The 20,469-nt window shown below is 51.1% G+C and overlaps 8 protein-coding genes across 8 annotated transcripts; 4 read left to right on the top strand and 4 right to left on the bottom strand.

Moving 5' to 3' along the window:
- Positions 1-594: 594 nt before the first annotated feature.
- On the top strand, positions 595-4,044 carry PENARI_c001G08740 (peroxidase/cytochrome P450 family protein; the record flags this gene model as incomplete). Its single annotated transcript, XM_022626817.1, has 3 exons — positions 595-1,085; positions 1,142-1,383; positions 1,439-4,044. The coding sequence occupies 3 exons, from the start codon at positions 595-597 to the stop codon at positions 4,042-4,044; spliced, it is 3,339 nt and encodes a 1,112-aa protein (XP_022493955.1).
- Positions 4,045-4,699: 655 nt separating this feature from the next.
- PENARI_c001G09813 (anthrone oxygenase family protein) lies at positions 4,700-5,428 on the top strand (the record flags this gene model as incomplete). Its single annotated transcript, XM_022626901.1, has 2 exons — positions 4,700-4,760; positions 4,869-5,428. 2 exons carry the CDS (start codon positions 4,700-4,702, stop codon positions 5,426-5,428), a joined length of 621 nt encoding a protein of 206 aa, XP_022493423.1.
- A 234-nt stretch (positions 5,429-5,662) lies between these two features.
- PENARI_c001G07971 (pex2/pex10/pex12 family protein) lies at positions 5,663-7,220 on the bottom strand (the record flags this gene model as incomplete). Its single annotated transcript, XM_022626765.1, has 2 exons — positions 5,663-6,847; positions 6,912-7,220. 2 exons carry the CDS (start codon positions 7,218-7,220, stop codon positions 5,663-5,665), a joined length of 1,494 nt encoding a protein of 497 aa, XP_022493204.1.
- Positions 7,221-8,216: 996 nt separating this feature from the next.
- PENARI_c001G03890 (acid phosphatase PHOa) lies at positions 8,217-9,686 on the top strand (the record flags this gene model as incomplete). Its single annotated transcript, XM_022626436.1, has 3 exons — positions 8,217-8,402; positions 8,460-8,521; positions 8,573-9,686. 3 exons carry the CDS (start codon positions 8,217-8,219, stop codon positions 9,684-9,686), a joined length of 1,362 nt encoding a protein of 453 aa, XP_022493183.1.
- A 325-nt stretch (positions 9,687-10,011) lies between these two features.
- Positions 10,012-11,649, bottom strand: PENARI_c001G01195 (aldehyde dehydrogenase family protein; the record flags this gene model as incomplete). Its single annotated transcript, XM_022626215.1, has 4 exons — positions 10,012-10,905; positions 10,956-11,389; positions 11,453-11,522; positions 11,590-11,649. The coding sequence occupies 4 exons, from the start codon at positions 11,647-11,649 to the stop codon at positions 10,012-10,014; spliced, it is 1,458 nt and encodes a 485-aa protein (XP_022493265.1).
- Positions 11,650-12,212: 563 nt separating this feature from the next.
- Positions 12,213-12,703, bottom strand: PENARI_c001G07731 (uncharacterized protein; the record flags this gene model as incomplete). The annotated part of the gene is made up of 3 exons (XM_022626744.1): positions 12,213-12,342; positions 12,402-12,546; positions 12,604-12,703. The coding sequence occupies 3 exons, from the start codon at positions 12,701-12,703 to the stop codon at positions 12,213-12,215; spliced, it is 375 nt and encodes a 124-aa protein (XP_022493820.1).
- A 585-nt stretch (positions 12,704-13,288) lies between these two features.
- On the top strand, positions 13,289-16,772 carry PENARI_c001G11243 (putative importin 11; the record flags this gene model as incomplete). The annotated part of the gene is made up of 7 exons (XM_022627011.1): positions 13,289-13,453; positions 13,516-13,616; positions 13,668-13,805; positions 13,856-14,871; positions 14,927-15,399; positions 15,452-15,640; positions 15,696-16,772. 7 exons carry the CDS (start codon positions 13,289-13,291, stop codon positions 16,770-16,772), a joined length of 3,159 nt encoding a protein of 1,052 aa, XP_022493021.1.
- A 538-nt stretch (positions 16,773-17,310) lies between these two features.
- On the bottom strand, positions 17,311-19,364 carry PENARI_c001G01539 (uncharacterized protein; the record flags this gene model as incomplete). Its single annotated transcript, XM_022626238.1, has 7 exons — positions 17,311-17,858; positions 17,912-18,312; positions 18,366-18,515; positions 18,567-18,784; positions 18,838-18,850; positions 18,918-19,017; positions 19,112-19,364. The coding sequence occupies 7 exons, from the start codon at positions 19,362-19,364 to the stop codon at positions 17,311-17,313; spliced, it is 1,683 nt and encodes a 560-aa protein (XP_022493540.1).
- Between the last annotated feature and the right edge of the window lie 1,105 nt (positions 19,365-20,469).

The raw sequence follows: 20,469 nt of genomic DNA, 5'->3' as shown, positions 1-20,469 counted from the left end.
TCATCTTTCTCAGCTTACCTAGCTCAGCTTGGATACCCTGCATGTACTATGGACATATGATATTATGACGATGCTCAGATGAAAATTGTACTACAGTACAAAAGTGTATAGACAGCCCGTGCCCAATCGCCTGCCCCGCCCCCTTTCTCAGGAACATAGCTGTCCACTGGCCGTCATGCATGATGATCAATTACTGCGTTCAGGCCTTTCATCATCGTGTCCCCACTGCCCTGCCCCCACTGTACCTCTTTTGGATGCATTGAGCTTGTACATGCGGGGCCTGGTAACCGTACTCCCTGAGTCAGGTTCAGGTCTGGAAAGATCGGTCTCTCCGTCAATCAGTTCCAGTTCCTGCAGTCAATCAACTATTGGCGATAACAAACCCGCCACCTTTACTTGCTCCACAGTCTTGCAGCTGACTTGCGTTGCCCGCGCTCATTTTTAAATGCTTCGAGCTCCGTCGCGCGACGGATACTCCTTCTTCTTCCCCTAATCTGGCCCTTGGTAGCCATCTCTGACTCTTTTTATACCCAATTTTCTTTTTTTTTTGTTTCTGTGATACCATTCTGTTTCCTGCCAGAGTCTCTATTCACAATGTTGAGGAGAATCTCTACCCAGTTCAAGCGGTCGTCCAAGGACAATGGCGACAGCGAGCCTAAGAGCGCAGAGAAGCCCAGCAAGCGCTTCTCCAAGGTCTCCCCCGCACGCAAAGCCACCTCCAACCAGGAGGAAAGCCACGTCGTGAAGCGCGCCGAGGTTGTCGCAACCTTCGAGAAGTTTGCGCAGGCCATTCACGCCTCAAATGAGCCCCTGCCCAACCAGACCGGTGACGGCACCTTCCTGAAGCACGACCAGTCTTCCGGTCTGATCAATGATATCAAGTCGCTCGGATTCCGCGATGTCAACACTGTCAAGGATCTCGTCAAGAGCAAGGCCTCCGGCGAGCTTGTCGATGACAAGACCTACCTGATGGAGCGCATCATCCAGATGGTTGCCGATCTGCCCGGTAACTCCAAGAACCGTACCGAGCTTACCAATGTCTTCCTGGATGAGCTATGGAACTCAATTCCTCACCCTCCTCTTTCGTAAGGATCCACCAATTGGAGGCCGCCTTGCAATTGCGCGCTAACGCTGGGAATAGTTACATGGGCGACGACTTCAAGTACCGCTCTGCTGATGGCAGCAACAACAACCCTACTCTCCCCTGGCTTGGAGCTGCTAACACCGCATACTGCCGCACTATTCCTCCCCTCACCATCCAGCCTTCTGGACTTCCTGACGCCGGTCTGATTTTCGATACCCTCTTCGCCCGTCAGGAGTTTACTCCTCACCCCAACAAGGTCTCCAGTGTCTTCTTCGACTGGGCCTCTCTGATTATCCACGGTAAGTCTGCTTCGCTGACAATTGACATTCACACGCTAATGCGCTAGCTTCCTAGATATTTTCCAGACCGATTACCGTCAACAGCACCTGAACAAGACCTCCGCCTACCTGGACCTCTCCATTCTCTACGGTGATGTCAAGGAGCAGCAGGATCTCATCCGTTCCCACAAGGACGGAAAGCTGAAGCCCGACTGCTTCTCCGAGGGTCGTCTTCAGGCCCTTCCTGCTGCTTGCGGTGTTCTCCTGGTCATGCTGAACCGTTTCCACAACCACATTGTTGAACAGCTCGCCGAGATCAACGAGAACAACCGCTTCAGCAAGCCCCGCCCTGGCATGTCTGAGGAGGAGACCAAAGCCGCCTGGGTCAAGCGTGATGAGGACCTGTTCCAGACTGGTCGTCTCATCACTTGTGGTCTGTACATCAACATCACCCTGTACGACTACCTACGCACCATTGTCAACCTAAATCGCACCAACTCCACCTGGTGCCTGGACCCCCGTGCTCAGATGGAGAAGGCCGGTGCCACTCCCTCTGGTCTCGGTAACCAGTGCTCTGTCGAGTTCAACCTGGCCTACCGCTGGCACTCGACCATCAGTCAGGGTGATGAGAAGTGGATCGAGCATATCTACTATGACCTCATGGGCAAGCCCGCTGAGGAGGTCACCATGCATGAGTTGCTTCAGGGTATGAAGAAGGTTGAGGGTAGGCTCGATGCTGATCCCTCCAAGCGTGAGTTCGCCGGCCTTAAGCGTGGCGAGGGTGGCTTCTTCAAGGACGAGGAGCTTGTCAACATTCTGACTCATGCTACCGAGGATGTTGCCAGCTCTTTCGGTCCCCGCAACGTGCCCAAGGCCCTGCGCTCCATTGAGATTCTCGGTATCGAGGCTTCCCGTAGATGGAACGTCGGCTCCCTCAACGAGTTCCGTAAGCACTTCGGCCTGAAGACTTACGACACATTTGAGGAGGTCAACTCCAACCCCGAGATTGCCGATACTCTGCGTCACCTGTACGAGCACCCCGACTACATTGAATTGTACCCCGGAATCGTTTCCGAGGAAGCCAAGGAGCCCATGATCCCTGGTGTTGGTATCGCCCCTACCTACACCATCTCCCGTGCCGTGCTCTCTGATGCCGTCGCCCTCGTCCGTGGTGACCGTCACTACACCATTGACTACAACCCCCGTAACTTGACCAACTGGGGCTACAACGAGTGCCGCTATGACCTGAACATCAACCAGGGCTGTGTCTTCTACAAGCTCGCTACCCGCGCGTTCCCCAACTACTACAAGCCCGACTCCATCTACGCCCACTACCCCATGACCATCCCCAGCGAGAACCGCAACATCATGAAGAACCTCGGCCGTGAGCAGGACTACTCCTGGGACAAACCCGCCTTCATTGAGCCCCGCATCAACCTGGTTTCTCACCAGAGCGCCAAGCTGCTCCTCGAAAACCAGAAGGATTTCCAGCCCAGCTGGGGCCGCTCTATGAGCGAGCTCTTCGGCAAGGGTGAGTTCGGCACCGAGCAGCGTGAGGCCATTGGCAAGGCTCTTAATACCGAGGAGTTCCCCAAGCTCGTCAAGAAGTTCTACGAGGATATCACCGAGCGTCTGATCGCCGAGAAGGGTGGCCAACTGGGAAAGATCAACCAGATCGATATCACCCGTGATGTCGGTAACCTGGCCCACGTCCACTTCGCCTCGACCATCTTCGGTCTCCCTCTGAAGACCGAGGAGAACCCCCGCGGTCTCTTCACCGAGCACGAGATGTACATGATCCTATCGACTATCTTCTCTGCGCTCTTCTTCGACGTCGATGCTCCGCGCTCGTACTCGCTGAACCGCGCCGCCTCCGCCGTCTCCAGCCAGCTTGGCGCCGTCGTCGAAGCCACCGTCAAAGCCGACACCAACAGCGGCCTCTTCTCCGGCATCTTGGACAACTTCCGTCCCCACGACAACGCCCTTCGTGAGTTCGGCACCGACGCCATCCGCCGCATGAAGGAAGCCGGCTCCAGCGCCTCGGACATCACCTGGTCCGCCATCATCCCCACCATCGTCGGCATGGTCCCCAACCAGGGCCAGGTCTTCACCCAGATTATCGAGTACTACACTGCACCCGAGAACAAAGCCCACCTGGCCGAGATCAACCGTCTGGCCAAGGACGACTCCGCCGACTCCGACGAGACACTGTACCGCTACTGCCTGGAAGCCATCCGTCTGAACGGCACCTTCGGCGCCTTCCGCGAGGCCAAGGTCCCGGTCACCGTCGAGGAGAACGGCAAGACCTACAGCATCCAGGTCGGCCAGCAGGTCTTCGCCTCCTTTGGCGAGGCCAACCACGACGCCGGCGTCTTCCCCGAGCCCAACGAGGTCCGTCTCGACCGCCCCATCGACTCGTACATCAACCACGGCCAAGGCCCTACCACCGGCTTCGGCGAGCAGATCACCAAGATTGCTCTCGTCGCTATGCTGCGCGTTGTTGGTCGTCTGCAGAACCTTCGCCGCGCTGCTGGTGCCCAGGGCCAGCTCAAGAAGATCCCCCAGGAGGGTGGTTACTACAACTACCTCCGTGGCGATGGTACTGCCTACTGCCCGTTCCCCATGTCGCTTAAGCTTCACTGGGATGGCCCCTTCGAGAAGAAGAAGCCTGCCTCTTCGTAAGCAAGTCCTTCTGGTTTGAGGCTCGACGAGGTGTAGTCGGGCTTGTCTGACTGTGTCCACCTAAAAACGCCGTGATTGGCGATGTGCAATATATGTGGAGGTAATATCGCTTGGGGTTGGCTATGAATTCATGTTGCCTTGACTTTTTTGCTGTTTTCGGGGACTTGTTCTTGTTTAGTCGCCAGGATATCCAGAAATTGTTGATTTTGTTATTATATTATAGTGTATAGCTCACGAATCTTTCACTGTTATGAATTTCTCTGATAATACAGTACACCCCTGATAGAAGACGGTGATTGCAGCTCCGAACTTCCGCCTTGCCTAGCTCTGACAACTCGGCGATCTCCAAACCCCGGAACTATGAGCTACCGACAACACACGACCTGCCAGGTACTCCTCTTGTCAGATTATTTTTAGAGATCTGACCAGTAGTGGATCAGTTACCCGTCAAAATCCGTGAAAAGGGTTTCAAGTACATTAAAAGGATTGCATGTCAAAAACCCTGCAAAACCCGAAAGCCGCAGAGCCCGACTCCGCGTCGACGTCATATAATCCCCAACTGCCCATGGCACATGACCAAACCCTACCTACATCATCCCCTTGCAACACTCATCCGTAAACCACCTCCGAAACATCAAGACAAACCATCAATAACATGACAACAGACGTTCGAATTGCCCAGGCAATTGGGACCATCGGTTGCGCCGTCGCTGCAGGTACATAACCCTCCAGAGGATACCATACCCATACCCCATCATCTGCAATCAGCCATCTATCTATATCTATACTATACGCATCCATCAACTTACACAAACGAACTCCAGGCGGCATAGCAACCCTCTCAATAATAAGCATCCCAAACCTAGCCCTCCCACCCCGCCACCCAACCAACAAAACCCTAACCCAAGACACAACACCCGGAACACCAGCCGCACACCTAACACACCAATGGCTAGACATCTACGACCGAGGCAAGAAGATCTTCCCCGGGCTGGCAGGCACAGCCTCCCTAGCAAACCTCTACGCCATGTGGGCGCTACGGGACAGTCCCGCACCAGCGCCCATCATCGGATCGAGCTGGTCAACTGTTTATTTGGTTGCCGTTGTTGTTACTATGGGGATTGCGCCTTTCACGTTTATTGTTATGGGGAAGACTAATGGCCGCTTGAGGGAGCATGCTGTTCGCGCGGATGGGGCTGAGGTTGAGGGGACCGAGGGCATGGTTGTTGGTGCTAAGGAGGAGGCCAAGTGGGGGAAGGAGGATGGGGAGGTTCCTGCTTTGCTGAAGAAGTGGGCTCGGCTGAATTTGATTAGGGCGGGCTTTCCGCTTATTGGGGCTGGGATTGCGTTTTATGCTGCTGTTAATTCTTGGGTTCTTCCGTGATTTGGGGGATTGCGATTGCTCTGCTGCATACGCGTGAAGTTAATTGGGTGTGTACGATTATGAGATTGCTACTTTGTTCAAATTGATATGGGTATCGTTGGTTTCTATTGAAGGTGTGAGTGCGCTATGTACTGCGGCTGACTTGTTGATGGCTATATAAACATGTAGAAAAGACAATGGGATGTTCTCCCGGTAGGACATTCGGATGACAAGCCGTGGATTTTACGACTGCGGTCATGCCGAAGTGGGCTTGACATCTCCGTTTGTTTCTGAGGTTTCTTCGTCTTCTTTCTCAACGGCTGACCATTGGTTTGAATGCTGAAGGGACTCGTCGGCAGTTATCTCCTCCAACGGGCTGGACTTTTCGGAGCTTCCTTGATCATGATCGATCCCACGAGCCTCATCCGGCTCCTCGTCCATGGCAAACCCGACAATCTTTCCTGTGCCAGGCTGTGAGCGGGCCTCTTCAAGGACATCGCCATTCCAAGGCTGGCACTTCTTGACAATTTCACCACAACGGAGACAAACCCATCCTTGGCCCTCTTCACCTTCTAGTTTCTGCACGATGCAGACGAAACAGTAGATACAACCACAAGGAACCGTCTCATATGGATTTGTGATGTCTGTCTGGGCAGATCCAGCAATACCACCTGATGTAGAGGCCGCCATTACATCTGTTTCAGTCGTCGTGGTTGGGTTCTGGTCGCGGTAGCAGATGGCGCAAGTCCGTTCCGGGAGGAAGGCCAGCTCCCCTTGCTTTTCGGAAGGCTCGTCATCCTCGCCGCTTGACTTGACAGAAGATATCATCTTTCGCCAAGCGCGAGAAATCCACCGCCGCCAACGACTGATTCCAACAAGAGGAAGGAGGAAAAGAAGAAATTCGGTAAACGCGTGCCATACAAGTTGCCGGTTCAGGTACTCGAAGGACACCTCCCGACTGGCCTGTGCAGACGGTGGAGTAAGGCGAATGCGGAGGATGCGATCGACCAGGGTGCGGTATCGGCCGTTCACAAGGAATACAAGGAAAGAGACGAAGGCGGCGATCGAGTGCGAGGTAGAAATTAGGTTCGTTAGTCGGGACAGCATGCGGATATCCTGTGATGGCTTGGTGACTGTCAGTCTGGTAGGTTCAATGTAAGCACTTGAGTAACAAACCTCATCGTAGCCACCTTCCTGTCCGATCAACCAGCTCTCCCACTTGTCCCAAGCATATCGCCCTCCAACTGTCAATAAGCCATATACACTCTTCTGCCATTTCGTTGGAGATGAGTAGACTGGGCCCTTGCTGCGACTGTCGGTATACTGGAGGCCCTGCAGAGCCGCACCATATGACGCATTGTGGTCCCATATCGATAGTTTGAAGAGAATCGCCCGCAATGCGAAGAGAATCTCATGCGACCAATCTTCCCGCATCTGAGGCTGTTGCCATTGTCAGCTTCCGCTACCGCCATTCTCTGGGCTCGCCCCGACTGTTCAAACATACCCCGAAGTATTTGAGGGCATCCCCGACCTGACCCTTCATCAAGCCGAGCAGCTCCTCATCTAACAATTCGGCATCCACCTGTCCCACGCGGAATGCAGGTTTCGTGCCATCTCGCCCATTGATAGAATTCCATATCCGCCATCCAGAGCTCGGCAATCGATTCAACGGGTATGGAAGACGCTGGACGGTGGCCGGGCTGATCGGAGCCGCCCGTTGCTGAGCTGCATGGCGTGCGCGCGCTTCGGCTTCTCGTAGACGACGACGTTCAAGAACTCGCTCTTGTGCGGCGGCGAAGTTGGTTGAGCTCATCGTGAGATCATGGCGTGGATGTGGATAAGAGAGAAAGCACGGGGAAATGGGCGGAGTTCATACACCGCGCTCGGTTCCCCAGACGGAGAGCAGCCGAGGTATCTCACGTGACTGTCCCATTTCCGCCATGTTCTAATCGGGTTCCTATATTGGCAAATGGAGTACAAATAAAGACCCTTAGAATTAGGAGTTGTATATCAGACAATTAGAGGCTCTGGTTGGGGGACCCCGACGTTTGATCGGCTCAGCATATACGTATATTCAACCGTCACTGATTTCTCCACGGCTTTTCTCCACAGCTAGCGGATTTCGATACTTTATTAATTTACGGATACAAACGCACTGGCTATTCCGCTATTGAATGCGCCGGTTAAATGCTCATTTATAGATATAAAATGGGGAGGAAACGGTCCCAAGAATGTGGGATGGGATACCCGTCGACAGGATTACACTACAGTAAGCCTAGAGCGAATATCATCAAGAGAATGCAACTATTTGGTGGTCTGAACCTCGCCGGGTTCCGATTTGTACTTCCCGAGCAGTTTGAGTTCTGAAGCTATCCCGAGACACCTCAGCCTTATACGGCAGGAATCCAACCATGGGAGAATTAAGCATCAGCCCTGGTTCTTGGCTGAGGACAGGAACAAATCGAATGGACCAACCAGAGAGCTCCTTTATACCATGTGCTCCTGCATCTATATTTTCCCATAACAATCCACACGGAAGGTACCTAAGCGGTACTGGCAAGATGCCAAGAGATATGATTAGACACTGACAAGATGAGAGAGCCTCAAGTATACATGGGGTATACTTTGTTCTAAAGTCTACGATGTCACACGCACTGCATCATCTTCCAGATCTCCTGCTGTGCTCAAAAAGCCCCCTTGGCGGCTTCGCTATTTCTTTTTCTTCCTCTTCCCCTTACCCCTCTCACATTCTTCACACATTCCCCCTTTTCCATCGTGGTATTGACGTCCACCAACACAGTCCATCCCAATGAAGGCTATCATCGCGGTTGTCTTGGCTGTGGCCATTTCGGTCATGGCTCAGATTGCCACTGTCTCTGAGCCTGCTCTCGCAGAGATTCATGCCGCGGCTGCTACCATCAAGCCTGAGGTGACCACCTCTGACGTGAAGGGGCTGGTGTTCGATCGATTCTACCAGGTCTGGTTGGAGAACATTGTAAGTGATAACACAAGCCATAGATCTGAAGAGGCAGCACGACTAACATCTTGGTAGGATTTTGAAGACTCTGCTGCGGACGAGAACATGAAATGGCTCGCATCTCAGGGAATTCTTCTGTAAGCATTCAATGGATCAAGCATGGTGGCATAAGTACTAATATGCCTTAGGACCAACTACTATGCCGTCACCCATCCTTCTGAACCCAACTACTGCGCTGCCGCTGGTGGTGACACGTTCGGAATGGACAATGACGACTACAACCAGATACCCGCCAACATTTCTTCTGTCGCAGATCTTCTTGATACCAAGAAAATTTCCTGGGCTGAATATCAGGAGCACATCCCTTATGCTGGTTTCCAGGGAATGGACTACTCCAATCAGGAGACTCATGCCAATGACTACGTCCGCAAACATAACCCCTTGGTGCTCTATGACTCCGTCGTTTCTGACAGTAGCCGTGCACGTTCGATCAAAAGCTTCGTGGACTTTGATAATGATCTCAAGAACAAGAAGCTCCCTCAATGGGCTTTCATTACCCCCAACATGACTAACGATGCTCATGACACCAATATCACCTTTGCTGCGAAGTGGGAGCGTCCCTGGATGGCAAACCTGCTCAAGAACGAGTACTTCATGAATAATACCGTCGTCCTTCTGACCTTTGATGAAGATCAGCACTACGAGCACGACAACCGCGTTTTCAGCGTGCTTGTCGGTGGTGCCATTCCCGAACATCTCCAAGGTACCGTCGACGACACCTTCTACACTCACTATTCGAGCATTGCCACTGTGTCTGCCAACTGGGGTCTTCCATCTCTGGGCCGCTGGGATTGCGGTGCCAACATCTTCGACATCGTGGCCAACAAGACTGGATATGTCAATTACCACGTCGATAAGACATACCTGACCCTCAACCAGACCTACCCTGGTCCCATGTCTATTGGCGATACAGAGAACGGCCCGACCTCCAAGTTCTTGGCTGAATGGCCTATTCCTCTCACCAAGGGTGACTGCTCGGCTGGACATGGTATCTTGGACATTGTCAAGAAGACCTACGGCAATCTGACTGCGACCTACAACTACACCAGCCCCTACCCCTGGGACTCTGAGCATGATTACAACGTGAAAGTCACTGCCACTCGGACCGGCAATGCCTCCACCTCCAACGAGAAGAACGCGACATCTGCTCCTACTGCCCACACCGGTACCGGGGTTGCTGCCACAATTCCCAGCTTGACTGTTGTTCTCGGAGCTCTGCTGGCTGTTTATTGCCTTTTCTGATTTTTCAACACATTAACTCACAGCTTCCAAGCAGATGCTCGGATGGAGCGATGAGTTTGCGTTTTCTATCTCGTTTGGAACTACGCAGACCCTGACACTGCCCCAAGCGACCATGGAAGAACGAGTCCTCACAACCCTGAAAAGAACCCAAACACCAAAATACAGTGCCTTGAAAGGCCATTAATTTGCTACCTGGTTGTGAGATAATTCAGATTACAATTAATGATCTACTGAATCAAAAATACCCGTCTACGTAGACCTAAGTAACAAGTAAAACATATAGCCATTCATCTAACCTGCATACAAGCCGAAGTCCATAGATCCATCACAGACGCGCTACCGCCTTGATCAAAATAGTCTTGATCTCAAGAAAACTGTCAAGACTATGCAACAACCCCTCACGACCAGTGCCACTCGACTTAAAGCCCCCAAAAGCACAATCCTTCGCCCCAGTAGGACTAGTGCAATTGACACCAACAGTACCAGCATCCAAAGCCTTAGACACACGAACAGCCCGATCAATGTCCTTAGTAAAAACAGACGCATACAAACCAAACTCAGAATTATTCGCCTTGGCAATCGCCTCCTCCTCGGTAGAGAAGGTATTGATCGCAACAACCGGTCCAAAAACCTCTTCCTGCATCAACCGCGAATCCTCAGGTACGTCCTCAAAGACAGTCGGCCTCACAAACAAGCCATCCTTCGCATCTCCACCAGCAGTCAACTTCCCATCCTTCTCCCCAATAGCAAGATACTCCTTGATCCGCTCATACTGTATCATATCAACCTGCGGACCGTGTGTGGTTGTAGGATCCATGGGATCACCCATCTTGACAGCGGCGAAATGTTCACGGAAGGATTTGATAAACTGCTCTGCGATAGATTCGTGCACGTAGATTCGTGAATTTGCAACGCAGATTTGTCCGCTGTTAAACTGGATACTGAATTGTGTCTGTGCGGCTGCTGATGCGACATCTGCGTCGGGGAACACGATCGCTGGCGTTTTACCGCCTAGCTCCATGTGCACATGCTTCATGTTGGACTTGGCGGATGCGACTTGGATCTTTCGTCCTGTTGCGGAGGAACCTGTGAAACTGATACCGCGGACGCCCATGTGCGATGCTAGTGCTGAGCCGGCTGGGTCGCCGTGACCTGAGAGGATGTTGACGACGCCTGGGGGGAAGCCGGCTTTTTGGATTAGTTTGGCCATGTAGAGGGACTGGATGGTGGTTAGATGCGATAGTACCAGGAAGATGGGGGTAGACAAACCGTCAAGGGTGCTTTCTCGCTACTCTTCAACACAACTGTATTACCAGCTGCCAGCGCGGGCGCCATTTTAAGAGCAAACATTATAAGTGGGAAATTCCACGGGATGATCAGCGCCACCACGCCGAACGGTTGCTTGACCGTCAAGTTCAGATGGTCGGGGGTATTGAGACTGGCTGTTCCCTGTGCGCTCCAGCCTGCATCAGCAAAATACCGGAAGTATTCGGCTGCTAGGCCGGCATCGAAGAATTGGGTTATTGGGCGACCGATGCATAATGTCTCTAGCTTTGCTAGATCATCGTTGGACTCGAGGATCAGCTGGGATAGTTTGCGTAGGTAGTGTCCGCGCTGTTCTGTGCCTAGGTCGCGCCAGGCGGGGAAGGCTGCATTTGCTGCGGCTACGGCGTCGTCAACGTCTTTGATATCGGCTTCTTGGACTGGTGGAGATTTATTGTTAGGGCTGTTTTTGGTTCGGGTGGAGAAGGTGGGTGTATACATACCTTGGGCTACAACTTCTTTGGTGTAAGGGTATACCACTTCGAATGTTTTGTTACTCGATGACGGGCGAAACTGAAGTTATTAGTACGAAGGAATACTCCATGCATTGGGCTTTGTGTCAAAGGTGGTGATTGCCTACCTCATTGTTGACGAATAGCCGAGTCTCGATAGATTTGAGATCAACCGCAGCATATGCCATGTTGGATAAATAGTTTGTTTAGACCGTATAGAGAGGAGTTAAAGATAGATAATGAAGCACCAAGAGCAAGAAGGCAGCTAGTTTATAAACACGTCACACAGAGCAGGGGTCAATGTTTCGACTGGTGCGGCCAGTTGTAAACCAATAGGCGGTTCGGCCCCAAGGCCAAGGTCTCCCCGACATCAAGCGCCGAGACAAAGCTATACATGAATGTAACCTATGGTAGCACAAATAGCAGGTACTAGCCATGCATGCCAGTGATGTGTATGAGAAATGGGTTAATCTGTCTAGGCTAAGGGCCCCCGAGATGTGCTGATTGGGCTATCGTATGCAAAGGCCCCGAGCTATGCGTGCGGGGTATATCTGTACTAGTCGGGGAGATGTCGGGGGTTGGGATGAATATATTATTCTTTTAATGCATGGAACTTATGAAATCGGTGTGTCTCGATTCCGAATCGTATAATTGGTCGAATATAGTTCAGATATTGAAGCAAACGATATTTGATTAACATTCCATTATCGTAGATGTCGTCAGGTTATCACTTTTATAATGTACATGTTTATTAAGCAAGTCCGCGGCGCTTCAAGTCCTGCGGGTCCAGAGCTTCTTGGTCGCCAGGGCGGTTCTCGGAATATTGCTTCACGCCGGTTTCAGGGCCGTCGTCGCCCTGGAAGTGCTCGGCCTTGGGGAGTCTAGATAGAGATGGCATATTAGCTTTGTGAAACATAAAGTATGCTGTGATATATCTTACCTGTCACGGTCATCACGAGTGCCACCCTCATCTTCGGGGATCTTGCGGTGGTCGCTACCAGAGGCGGTTGAGCCAGGGCCGTACTTCACGCCAGTGGGCTCGGAGAATCGCTGGTTGACCATCTCGTCGACACCGGACTCGAGAGCTGAGAGAGCCTGGTTAGTATCAATGGAAGACACCGGATTGCATCATTCCATCTTACTTGAGTCACTCTTCTTGCCGAGGCCCTGCTTGGCCTGGTAGGTGTTAAGGTCATTCTCAGCCTTGTAGGCGGTCTTTCTGAGGTCCTCAAAGTGCGCCATTGTGTGTGTTGTGCAAGGAAAGTTAGATGAGAATATTGGAGATAGAGAGATTGAAGATGCAGAATGAATTTGAACTTAAGGGAAATAGAGGTGCGACTCTATTACAGTTTATATACCTTTTGTCTCCATCACCATCAAGTCAAACTAGGATTAGGAACTGTTGTTGCATCATGATACATCATAGGTATGTCACTGGAAGGGACTGTCTAGGTGATATGGAACGGTCTTTCTGGCTCCATAGTTGCTCGAAACATGGTTGTAGATCCCAGTTTGATAGGCCCTTAGCAAGTTAGACATCTCTGACTTCATTGTCCCCACCAAGAAAGCCCTAAGTCCATGTCCGAATTGGGAGGAAAAGAAGGGTCCAGCCCTAGGGTTGGGCGGAACCGGCATATCTATATTCCGGAGGCGGGGAGCATCAAAGAGCTCCAAGGCGGTATGTTGTTATCGCCTACTTCTTTGAAAGCGCGTTGTTTCCCTGTATATGGGTTCCGTGCAACTCTCGCGCATACTTTCTCGGCTCCAGAATCTATCTCAAAGGCGCAGATCTCAACGGTCTATCTCACGCCCTAAACAGAATCTGCCATGGCGTTCGCCATCGAGGTCGAGGGCGAGGCCAACCCATTGAGCGCCCAGAATGTGCTGAATGCCCTGGTACTTGCGGCAAGCTCGACCCAGCAGCAAGTTCAAACGGGTACTCAGCAGCTCCAGAACTGGGAGAAACAGGGCATGTACTATACATTCCTACAGGTATCAGCCCGTCACCCGGATTATTCATGATTCGCGCGCTAACTTGGTGTTTCGACTTGTAGGACGTTTTCCTTGACCATTCCGTTCCCAGTGAAGTCCGCTATCTCGCAATTATCCAGCTGAAAAACGGCATTGATAAATATTGGCGCAAAACAGCAGCAAAGTACGGCATCAAATCCCTGCATGGAAGGCGACATGCTAACAATGATGCAAGTGCGATCAAAAAGGAAGAGAAAGAACAGATCAAGACTAGAGCCCTCGAGGCAGGTATTGTTGAGCCTGCCCCGCTGTTGGCCCTTCATAATTCATTGATGATTGCCAAGATTATGCGTTATGAGTTCCCCCAGGATTGGTACGAATACTTTTGCATTAATTGAGGCCGCTCATGCTAATTCCAACCAGGCCAGATGCTATTTCGTCCGTTATTTCTTTCCTCCGATCCTCCATTCAGCCTGGTGCAAACCCACTCCAACTCTCCCGAACCCTCCTCGTCTTATTGCAAATCATCAAAGAATTGTCCACAGCTCGAATCCAGCGAACACGTCACAATCTTCAGTCTGTTTCTCCCGAGATATTCCAGCTACTTGGGGGAATTTATGTGGACAAGCTCAACAAATGGGTCGCGATACTGGAGCAGGGTGGCGCCGGCGAAGGGGAGTTGCTGGACGCACTTGATCAGAGCATGGTGTCTCTCAAGGTTCTTCGACGGCTAATAATTGCTGGATATGAACACCCGAGCCGCAACCAGGAAGTGCAAAGTTTCTGGGTATTGACCCATTCTCACTTCAGCAAATTCCTCTCTTTCGTGGATGGGTCTACCAACCTGCCCGAACCAGTCCATAGGGCCATCGAGAAGCACTTGCTGCAAATGTCCAAGCTGCATGTTGAAATGGCCAAGACACACCCTGCATCTTTCGCCTTGCTGCCAGACAGCATTTCCCTTGTTCAGTCGTACTGGTCGTTGGTCGTGAAACTCGGGGAGAAATATGAGAGTCTTGGTGCAGGCGATGAAGCCGAAGGCAAGTCCTTGGCTGAGAAGACTGGTCTCCGGGCTCTGCTCCTGATTAGGGCATGCGCGAAAATGGCCTTCAACCCTGCTCAGACATTCAAATATCAGACGCCACAAGATAAAGAAGAGCGGAAACAATCTGTTGAGCTCGTCAAGTCACAGCTCTTCACAGAGGACTTTGTTGTCAACGTTATGGAGCTACTTGTCACACAATTCTTCAGGTTCCGCAACATCGATTTCCAGGAATGGGCGGAAGAGCCAGAAGACTGGGAGAAGCGAGAGGAAGAGAACGCCGATGCATGGGAGTTCTCCATCCGCTCTTGCTCCGAAAAGCTCTTCCTTGATCTCGTCATTCACTTCAAAGATTTACTCATTCCCCGGCTCCTGAATGTGTTCTATTCCTTTGCGAGTAAGCGTATACACTATGGTTATGAGGTGTGCGCAATGCTAATTTTTCTTTTCAGACACCGAGAATCACAATGTGCTACTGAAGGACTCGCTCTACTCCGCTATTGGCTTGGCAGCTGCCAGTTTGGAACAGCATCTGGATTTCAATGCATTCCTGGAGCATACCATGGTCCCCGAGGTTCAATCCCAAGAGCAGGAGTATAGGCTTCTCAGAAGGAGAATCGCTTTAGTCCTTGGCCAGTGGGTTCCAGTCAAGCCGGGTGAACTTAACAGAAACGCCATTTACCAGATCTTCCAACACCTGCTAAACAGCCAAGACCCATTAAATGATCTAGTCGTCCGTATCACTGCTGGTCGACAGCTTCGCAATGTTCTCGATCCATACGAATTCTCCGCAGAAGGATTTATGCCGTTTGCGCCTTCAATCCTAGCAAGTCTCATGTCTCTCGTTCAAGAAGTTGAATCATCGGAGACGAAGATGGGACTTTTGGAGACGGTTCGCGTAGCCGTTGTGAAGATGGAAGATAATGTAAGTAATTCCTTGCGTCCTATCGGCAGCGCCATTACTGACATGACTCCAGATCACACCCTTCTCCGACCAAATTCTGTCCTTGCTTCCTCCTTTGTGGGAAAGTTCCGGAGAAGAGCACTTGATGAAACAGGCCATCCTGACTCTGCTTTCATCTTTGATCCAATCTTTAAAGCAAGATTCTGTGAGGTACCACCCACTGATTCTTCCACTAATCCAAAGCTCAGTAGAACCTGGCTCGGTAAGCCAATGTGCCTTTATTCATCCTGTGCCCCAGTTTCTAATGTCATATACAGGAAACGATCATCTACCTTCTTGATGAGGCATTGGAGCTGTGGGCTGCCATCATCCAGTCTACACCATCTTCTGCCTCACCAGAAATTCTATCACTCCTCCCATCTTTATTCCCCATCATCGAAGAAGCTACCGATAGTACTCCACAGGCTCTGCAAATTGTTGAATCTTATATTTTCCTCGCGCCACAGGAAGTCTTGAGCGATCGGTTCCGCTTCCAATTACTGGTGTCACTCGAGGCTGTACTCAAAACGACAACCAAGCAACGCCTCGGTGTTATCCCTCGGATAGTTGAGCTGATGATCCGCGCTGCTGAGACGGTCGATGGCGGCAGTGAAGCCACATACAGCGTGATCTCTCGCTCTCTCTTGGATAGCTCATTCCTATCCTCCCTTCTCGAGGGTCTGTACTCTGCCCACGAAGCTAGCCAAACCTCCGGCCCCAACAGAAAGACTTCACCAGTGTATGGTGCTGTCGAAACCGATTACTATTCGGTTTTAGCGCGCCTTGCTCTGGCCAACCCAGCCATCTTCGCTTCTTCGGTCGCCGCCGCGACGAACTCTTCGGAGGAACAATCTCTCACTTGGATTCTCACTGAATGGTTTTCGCATTACGACAATATTGGCAGCGTCAACCAGAAGAAGATTCATGCCCTTGGTCTTACTCAGCTCCTGGCCCTTCAAGGAGTCCAGACCGATCCTTCTCAACCCGCTCCTCCCCCTCCATACATCCTTTCTCATCTCCAATCTTACCTTAGCATGTGGACGGACCTCATCACCGAGCTGGCAGACGGCGGTACAGATCCCAACGCCGACTATCTGGTTTACTGGAACGCACCGGCTGGATCCGAAACGGCAGTTGCCGAAAGCACCGAAGGAGTCGAACAGCCCGAGTCAATTCGTCGTCGCGAATGGCAGTCTGGTGATGTGATCCACCGCTTCACCATTCGAGACTTTGTCCGCCATCGTCTGCAGGAAGTTATTGGTGCATGTGGTGGCGCCCAGCGATTCCAGGAGGAGTGGTTGGTAAACGTCGATTCCGAAGTGGTCACGGCCTTCGGAGCCCTGGGGCTACTTTAAATTTAGAATCTCATCGTTTGCGAAGACGTTTGTGTTGCAATATTTCTTTACGCGATCCCCTTGCATCTGCATGAAATATTCATCTTCATATCTGCATGTTCACCTGGCCCCATGATATCGTCGATATTTGTTTCCCTCGTGCTTGTCGGCATTTTAACTACATACCCCCAATCCATAAGTCATCATTTTCAACCCCATCAAACAGTAGATCTCATCCGCGATGATTCATTGATATTCTTCATTTCTCTCTGGTCGCACTTCGAGCCTTTGGTATTCGTACAGTTAAGAGACAGACAAGTCGAGAGGCAACGAATGCAATGCATTATTTTCTATGGGAATGCATATTTTATGCTATGTGCAGCGCGATTAAATACGTTTAAACAAAACAGTATGCGAAGGAACTGCAAGCATCAATGGAACCCGGTGGACCAATGTATCCATGTGATAACCGAGTAGCGAGCAGGTATTATGATCTTCGATAATTTGAAACAGGTGAACCTCCCGAAGATAAAGGATTCACACCACGGCAGCAACCGCCTTACATCGACTGCTTTCCTTGAGTTTCGATGGGCAAAAAACACATCGCCACAAATGCAGCCAAGATAAGCGCACCGGCCGCATAAATCGGCGCAATAGGATCAGTACTAGCATAAATACCAATGATCGGGGCCATGAGACCAGCAATCCGGTTCAAGCAGCTAGCAATACCAGATCCGGTACCTCGGTTGGGAGCAGGGAATACCTCTGGAGTGTAGGCATACAGCACACCGTACATGATCATCTGGAAGAAAGACTCCAGGGAGGAACACAGGAGCTGGATGTTGGGGTCCTTGGTTGCTGTGAAGCAGAACAATAGGACGCCCGTGATGAGGGTTGAGGCGGCCATTGTGCCCTTGCGACCAATGTACTTAATATCGACAGTGTACCAGCCAAGAAGTGGTCCGGGAATTCCACAGACTGCGGTGATGGCGTAGTTGCGGTAGGTGATGTAGGTGGAAGAGTTGGCGCTTAGGTATTGAGGGAGGAAGGCGTTGAAAAGGGTGTAGCCCATTCCAATGCATGTCCAGCAGAACCAGATAAGGATCGCTGTATGAGGTGTTAGTCTGGGGCAAAAATAAAACAGGGAAAAGGATGCGTACTCGAAACGGCAAGCCGCTTAGTCCTGAACAAGGGCTTGATCTGTTGAACGGAGAATCTCTCAAGGGACCGCTTGATGATCTCTCCGGTGGAGAGGGACTGCTTCTTGTTCTCCTCAGGATAGCCACCAACCTCGTTCATGATTTCCTCGGTCAGCCAGGTGGTGGTCTTGTTCTTGTGAGCAATTTCTTGCACTGCAGCCACAGCCTCATCCTGACGACCGCGAGAGACCAGGAACTTTGGCGACTCGTAGAGTGTGAAGAGGAAGAAACGGCAAAGGAACATAGCGAATGTGATAGCACCCAATGTCAAGACAAGGTACCTCCAGCCCCAATTGTTTGCCCTGGTACACGTCTCAATGCTTTCACAAGAGAAGTTTGGAATGAAAGCCCAGGCAAGCATACTAAGAGGGTATTAGCTTTGACGTCGACGTGGAATTGTCGCTCAGAGACGAACCTGGCAATCAAAGTGCCGACAGACCACCACGTAGCTAGACCACTCAGAATGTTGCTTGAATTGGGAGGCAAGCATTCCAAAAAGACAGCTGCGTCAACGGGCAGGTTTCCACCCACACCTAGACCCAAACAGGCGTACAATGCACATGTTCTGGTTTATAAGTTAATAAATACATCTCAAAAGACATTTGCGATAACATACCCAACCCAGTTAGGTCCACCTCCGGCGGCGAGGCCAAATGTACCGCAAATGCAAAGGGTCATGTTGAAAGCCGGACGTCTTCCGATAGCGTCGGAGGCAATTCCCCAGAAAGAGGCACCAATAATTAGACCAACAAAGAGAGAACATGTTGCGAATCGAGACTCATTTTCAGAGACGCCGAATTCTTTGGCAATTGGGGTCAGTGTGAGGGCCACTCCCTGCGTTTTATTAGCATATAACTTCGGACTGGTTGAAACAACCCAAGTCGTACCTGCAGCCAGAGACTAAAAGAGAACCCGGTTAGCAAACATTGCTGTCAGGGTTAGTACCTGGGGGAGGATGTATACTTACTTGTCGGCAACCCAACCCATTCCACAGAGCACGAACAGACCCCATTGATAGCGTCCCATACCAATGTCCTGAACTGCTCTGTTAATGATCTTTGCTTTGCCTGTAGGTTGATGTTAGGTCCGGTATCAGACTGAAGCGGCGAGGATGATGCCAAACTAGAGTTTAACAAGATCAGATTCGTTGGTTAAACATACGATCGTAAACAGTGTTATGACCCGAGGCGCCAATATCAGCCTCGACCTCGACCCTGAGAGCTTCCAGAGTCAGTGGGCCACTCGAATAAGAGCCAGCGGTGCCCTTTTCTTGAGAAGAAGACCTGTCGAGGCCAGAGTTGGAGTTATCGCTGGAGTAAGCATCTTTCGGTGCGGAGCCATGGGCAAGTGGAACCACAACCTCGGGGAATTGACGCCGTTCCCGGTTGGCGAAAAGGTCTTTCCAGTTCGGCATGTTGATGAGTCTCGATATCGCAACAGGGCAGCTGTGAACGTAAGGTGCTTGGCAAAGTGTTCGGTTGGCGCGACGGAAAAGTAGATGTGAGGCTACTGGTTCGAATGGTCGAATATAGCTCTTGCGTGAGGGCTAATACTACCGTTTTGCTGGGGTATGTTGTTGCTGGGACCTTTTATAAAACCTGGTTGGCGCAATGGATAATGAGTTGCAGGTGCAAGGGCTGATCGGATCCGATTTGCGAGGGAGTTCCGGAAAATGCGCAATGGAGTAGTGTGAAGCCGCAAGAGATATCGAAATTGGCGCAACGGGAAGGGTGACGCAACTATATGCTGCTACTTTTGCGAGACTGTTGAGTGAGATCAAGTTTCTTTGGCAGTGAAACTATATATGCGGGAATTGTTGTCAATAGTATTCTCGGTAGAACTCGACAGTGTTGAGTCGGATCAGTGCGAGAATATAGCGAGGAACGCAAAAGCCAAAGGCAAAGAAGGTGCAGAAGACAGAAAAAGAAGGGTCGACTGTATTGCTTCCTTGGGATGGAAAGGAGATATAGCTTGCAGTGGCCCGACAGCGAAAAAAGTGGAAATTACAAGCTGAACGAAAATCTCTCACGTCGAATTGTGAATTAGATAATATGAAGGCGATGGGTGGATCGTATATGAAGTTGGCCAACCATGCCACCCTCTTTTGGCCCTATGGGTCAAGCCTCCAGCCTCTGATGTATGCATGTCACTGAGTATACCCACACTGGGCCCACTACACCATGCCACATTAAGTATGAAAATTGAGGTCCCTCTTGAGCGGATCGCCAAGATCCCTAAGCGAAAACAGGATGCTGGTCATGGCGACAGATTTCCACGGGATTTCACGCGCTTGCACTTCGTACAAAAGACGGTGAAATTTTCGGGATGTCTACACTTTTGCCGATGTCGCTGGCCCAGGCTTCGCATAACTAAGTTCACGCGGGTGGCCCTGGGGCGCCGCTCGGGGCCGGCTCCCGGTGGGGCTTTTTTTACTTTTCCTTTTGGGACACCACGTGACGTAAGTAACCAGGTCACGTGCTAATATATAGATGGAGCCCTACCTTCCTAATCGGGATGGT

This window comes from Penicillium arizonense, assembly GCF_001773325.1.
Source record: "Penicillium arizonense strain CBS 141311 chromosome Unknown PENARI_contig001, whole genome shotgun sequence".
In the NCBI taxonomy this organism is placed as follows: Eukaryota; Fungi; Ascomycota; class Eurotiomycetes; order Eurotiales; family Aspergillaceae; genus Penicillium; species Penicillium arizonense.
The sequence above is the reverse complement of the archived record's forward strand: the minus strand, read 5'-3'. Positions and strand labels throughout refer to the sequence as shown.